Source organism: Oculina patagonica, chromosome 7 (assembly GCF_052425735.1).
Source record: "Oculina patagonica isolate OP01 chromosome 7, crgOcupat, whole genome shotgun sequence".
Lineage (NCBI taxonomy): Eukaryota > Metazoa > Cnidaria > Anthozoa > Scleractinia > Oculinidae > Oculina > Oculina patagonica.
The window spans coordinates 14,306,289-14,311,248 of NC_135764.1; the positions used below are offsets into that span (position 1 = coordinate 14,306,289).

The 4,960-nt window shown below is 39.6% G+C and overlaps 1 protein-coding gene across 1 annotated transcript; it reads left to right on the plus strand.

The window, feature by feature from the left end:
• Positions 1–3,450: 3,450 nt before the first annotated feature.
• On the plus strand, positions 3,451–4,281 carry LOC144659228 (sphingosine 1-phosphate receptor 1-like). The gene has a single exon (XM_078519659.1). The coding sequence runs from the start codon at positions 3,451–3,453 to the stop codon at positions 4,279–4,281; it is 831 nt and encodes a 276-aa protein (XP_078375785.1).
• Positions 4,282–4,960: the final 679 nt, after the last annotated feature.

Here is a 4,960-nt window from a genome sequence, read left to right on the forward strand (position 1 = left end):
CAAGGGAAAGCCGCCTTGACCACTGATCAAGCTAGGCTGGCATGCTCTTCCATCACATCACCTTTATTTCAGCTTTACTTGTAAATCCCAGGTGAAATAAAGGTTAGATGATTTGAGGTGTTATGGTAGAGCATGCGAACATTGCTTGATCAGTGGTCAATGCGGCTTTTCCTCTCCATCAAATTAACTTTTGAAAAGAATGCCTGATCGCAGATTGATCCCCGGTTGGGAAAATTGTGTTCTATTCGTGGGTAAGACGCTTTACCCCCACTGAGCTGCTCTACATCCACAGGTGTACAATGGGTGCGATTGACTAACATCACATTAAAGTATCCGTTATTATTACCGTTCATTTACTGCACTTAGCCATGCGGTGATATCACGCTCGTAGTTGTGGCAAGAAAACAGGCCTCGCCAAGGTATGCTTTGCGATGTGTTTGATTTTAAGGAACAGATCACTCATTTCATCGCACAGCTTTCCAGAGACTTGCAGCTTGTTGCCCGGGCCCAAAAAGGAAAGGGAGGAGAGGACTGGGGGGAAGGCGTCTGGAGCCCGGAAACCCTACCATTCCCCCTACAGAGCCTAGAGGGGGCCTCATTGTTCTATCGTCGTTTTGCTCCTTGGAGTTCTTATAACTGCAAAAATTCTTCGCACTAAGGGCTTCAAAGGGTTTCCGATCGAGCTCCGGCCACTTGACTTCTGACCGCCACTAGAGTCCTGGGTAAGACACTTTCCTTTCGTAGTGCATCGCGTCATTCAGATGCGCATGTCCGGCCCTGTAATGGACTACCACTCCACCCAGGGGGAGGAAGAGACGTTAGTCGTTTGAGCTGTAGTAGTATAGTATGCTACACTTTGACCCTGTGTAAACTTTACCTTTGACCTTAACCCTGACCAGCTGGTTTCCAAATCAAAATAGCAGCAAATATTATGTCATTTGTTTCTGGTTGATTTTTACGAAAGTTAAATTGGGTTTACTTTTGGTTTTCTTAATTTGTAACTTTTTTTTACTTTCATTTTCATTTTCTGAAGCTCCGAGTTTCTTGGCATGTTAAACTTTAAACTTCAAAGCTGCCCAGAGTTTTGAACCTGCGCATTAAAATAATAGTGAAACTAAACCACGTTTGCGCATGTTAAAATGCGACGTTTTTAACACGTGACTCTAAAGTTTGAAACGTAGTGATATTATGCAAGGTTTGTGCAATTTTGCATGGCCCCAAAATTGTACGCACGTGATCACATCGTCATGAGGCGGCGTTTTCAAACCAACGATTATGTCTTCTTATTCATTCTAAGCTTGGAAGATTTAGAGGAAGCATTTAATTTGAAATAACTCGACATTTTCTTTTTCTCAGAAAACATGTCAGCGACAAGACTCTTCTTCATTTCTCTTAGGATGAGCAATTGTAACGAGCATGTGTCACTTGATTACATTTTGAGAGGTTTGCGTGCTTTTGTTGAAATTGGGAGTCGTCTCACATCCGTTCAGATCAGTGCCAGCGGCTGACGGTCACCAAGCACGTCCTGACATAACTTACCAATTCAAATGATGACCTTAGCTTGAAGCTAATTGTTACAATTGCGAACAAATATTTTAAATATCACCACGTATCTATTTAATCATCTGAGAGCTTTCACTGTAACTCAGATGTGAAGCTGAATGGCTGTCTCAACAGTCATTATCACACTGCGTATGAACTAGCTTAGAGGACTTGTACAAAGGGCCGGACATCTTGGAAACATTGGCTAGTTTTTGTCAAGTTTTTGTTGTGTAATTCGTCTTTATTATCACTTTCCAAACCATAATATCGAGGTTTCAAATAAGTATTGACTTAAAAACCGTGGCATAGACACTTTTAAATATTAGAGAGATCGAGCATGACGTTATACGGCAAACGGCAAACGCGAAGTTGCCTTTCATTTTGTTACCTTTAAATCAAATTCTAAAATAAATTCCCCGTTAAAAGGGAACACTACTCATTTCCACGTACGAACGCCAAACGGCAGACGACAGAAGTTGAACTTTTGCCGTTCATGGGGAAAAACGAGCGTCATACTTAATCTCTCTGTTATACTAGTCTCGTAAGCATAAAATATTCTACCATTTACATGTCGGTTAAGTAGTGAGACATCGTACCAACTAATAGGCCAAAAAGTTTAATATTACACAAGAAGCTATATATGCACATGAAACTAAAATGTGGGCGTACCATGTAATTTGTTTAAACAGTATCAGCGATATTTGATTAAGCTGAGATTCTGATCTTTTCACTCGCAGGCGTCACTGAGCACATTATCATGACACGTAATATACAGACCCTCAGAATTCGCTAAAAAAAATTGCGAAACGCTTGATGAGTACTGTTTAGTCAAATGCATAGCAAATTAGCACAAATATTAGGCAACCAATTTGTGAAACCACGACAATAGAAACAGTTCATACAGCTCATAAAGAAAAATCTTGCGAAAGTGGTAGCCCTATGAATTTTCAAAAGGAAAATTATGCTTGAATGTGCTCAACACATTAACATATTAGGAACCGTATAGCTTTGATCTTTCTGTAGTATATTAAAAGAAGAAAATTAATATAAGAAGTAGATCAGATGAATTTAAACTATTCTGGCCTTATAAAGTAAAATTCAAACTAGTCTATTTCTCCGTTTTGTGCTTTTAATTGTATTAAAACTCTTAAGCAGTTTCATCCCCCAGCCGACGGCTAATGTGATAAACGCTAGTATCTATAGGTCACTAAAATTAAACATATCTGGCATAATTGCCAAGTGTTAAGCTGTTTTATTAGTTAAGAGTGTTTAAAGTTCAATTTTGAGTTTGAGTCCTCTTGGAGTTAAAGGATTGAATAAAGATTTTAATTTTGTGTTCGGTAACAGTGACGGACAGCACGTCCTATCAAATAATGACCTTGAAAGTATTAATAATAATTGTGACATTAACGAATAAGTGTTGCTCGCTTCTCCATCTATGTTAATTCAATCATCTGTGTTATGAACATAAAAGCACGTGGAAGCTCTAAAAGTGATTCGCGATTTAGTAAAAAGTAGTTCATACCGGGACTCTATGAGAAAATATTTAAAAACGATCCCATTGAAATATTTTTGGTACGTGAATAAACTAATTTAATATTTAGTACATTTATTTGCACGTGCAAAACTGCACATAAATCAAAATACGATATTGCACGTAAAAACTGAATTGGTACACACGTCAAAGTAAGTTATGCGATATCACTGAACAATACAGGCGATGTGACAGTGGGCTTTCGCCAGTTAGAAAAGTTACTACATAATAGATTTTTTACAAAATTGAAGGAATATTTCGTTTGATAGTTGCTCGACAGGAATAGCTGCTTTACAGAAAACAAACAAAAAAACGCGGCAGATTTGCACAACGGGACACTGAAAGAAATCTTCCTCATAACATACATGGACATTATGTTAGGGTCGACCGAAATCGTATTTATCGTTATTTTGGTAATCGAGGCAGCCGTCATCATCTTAGGAAATATGTTCACCATTTTTATTTTCTGGACTCAAAGATCGCACCTAAAACGAACATACTTTCTTCTTATCAACCTTGCCGTGGCGGATTTACTTGTGGGAATAACAGAGCCTGTAGTCCTCGGGACCGAAAAGATTCCCAGAATGAAAGCTGTTCGGTTAGAAAATGTACGCAGGATCCAAAATCCTTCGTCAGCATTTCAAATCCTTGGTTCAAGTACGTCCGTCATTTTCCTCGCTCTTATTTCCCTGGAACGTGCACACGCGGTGTTGAGGCCTCTTCGCCATCGTGTAACAAAGATGCAAATTTACATTTGTGCTGTCGTCATTGCCTGGACGACTGGGCTGTGCATAGCTGGGACAAATTTAGTAGCAATGTGCCACACCGAAGTGGACAGACGGTATGGTTCTGTCGCTATTCATTCATTCCTTTTCATGTGTGTGCTGTTTATCTGTGCAAGTTATCTCACTGTACGTACTCGATTTCACCGCACAGCACCTGAAATAGACATCCACAACCAAAGATCAGCAGAACAGAATTTACGACTTTCAAGAACATTCTTCATAGTAGCTGCTGTGTCACTTGTGTTCTGGATGCCGGCTATTATAGTGTACACCATATTGGTTTTTTGCCGCAAAGGATGTTTTTCGCCGACAGTGGTGGCGTTTGTGAATTTTTTGCACTTGGGAAATTCCATGGTAAATCCATTCGTGTACTGCTTTAGAATGCCTATATTTAATAAATGCTTTGAAAAAGTACTTTAGTAGACGTGTGCGAGATATTGGTTCAAGGGCAGCGCTTTTCAACGTGAAAAATGAAACCGTTGAATTTACTACGTCCTTGTAAACCTTGTAAACATTGTTTGCAATCTGCAATGAAACTTGAAAAGGAACTGATTAGCAAGCTCCGCAATCTCAAGAAACAAAATAAGATTGATGAATCAACTTATCGGAAACGCTAGCTGCCATTCGATTTGCCAAAGGACTTGCTCATATGAATAAGCCCAAAAAATTATTCACGTCACCGACGCGCCTAAAAGCCACTGGCTGGCTTTTATTTCTCAACAGTCAGCTCTAACATCTTAAAAAGGAAACCACCTTAAACTGAACAGCCCCTCCATCAGAAGAACTAGGCGCTTTGTTTTTTCAATGGGCCCTCCCATCAGACACATACCGAAGCTTAGCTTGTCTTCATATCTCAACAGACTAACTAAGCCTCTTACGAGATACTCCACAACAGTAAAATCCGTGTAGTTAGAGCAATTTTCAATTGAGTGTCGTAAAACCAAAACCAAAGTAATCGCTTTGGCCAATGACAAAGAACACAGAGAATCCAGTGAACCAATGACAACTCGAAGCAAATACATGTAGCCGGCACGAAGCGCGGGAAAACATGCGCGAGCGAATCACGATTGGTTTTGGTTTTATTTCTGATTGGCTGAGA

Coding starts and splice junctions, on each gene's coding strand:
- LOC144659228 (XM_078519659.1), top strand. CDS start 3,451: ATGTTAGGGTCGACCGAAATCGTATTTATCGTTATTTTGGTAATCGAG.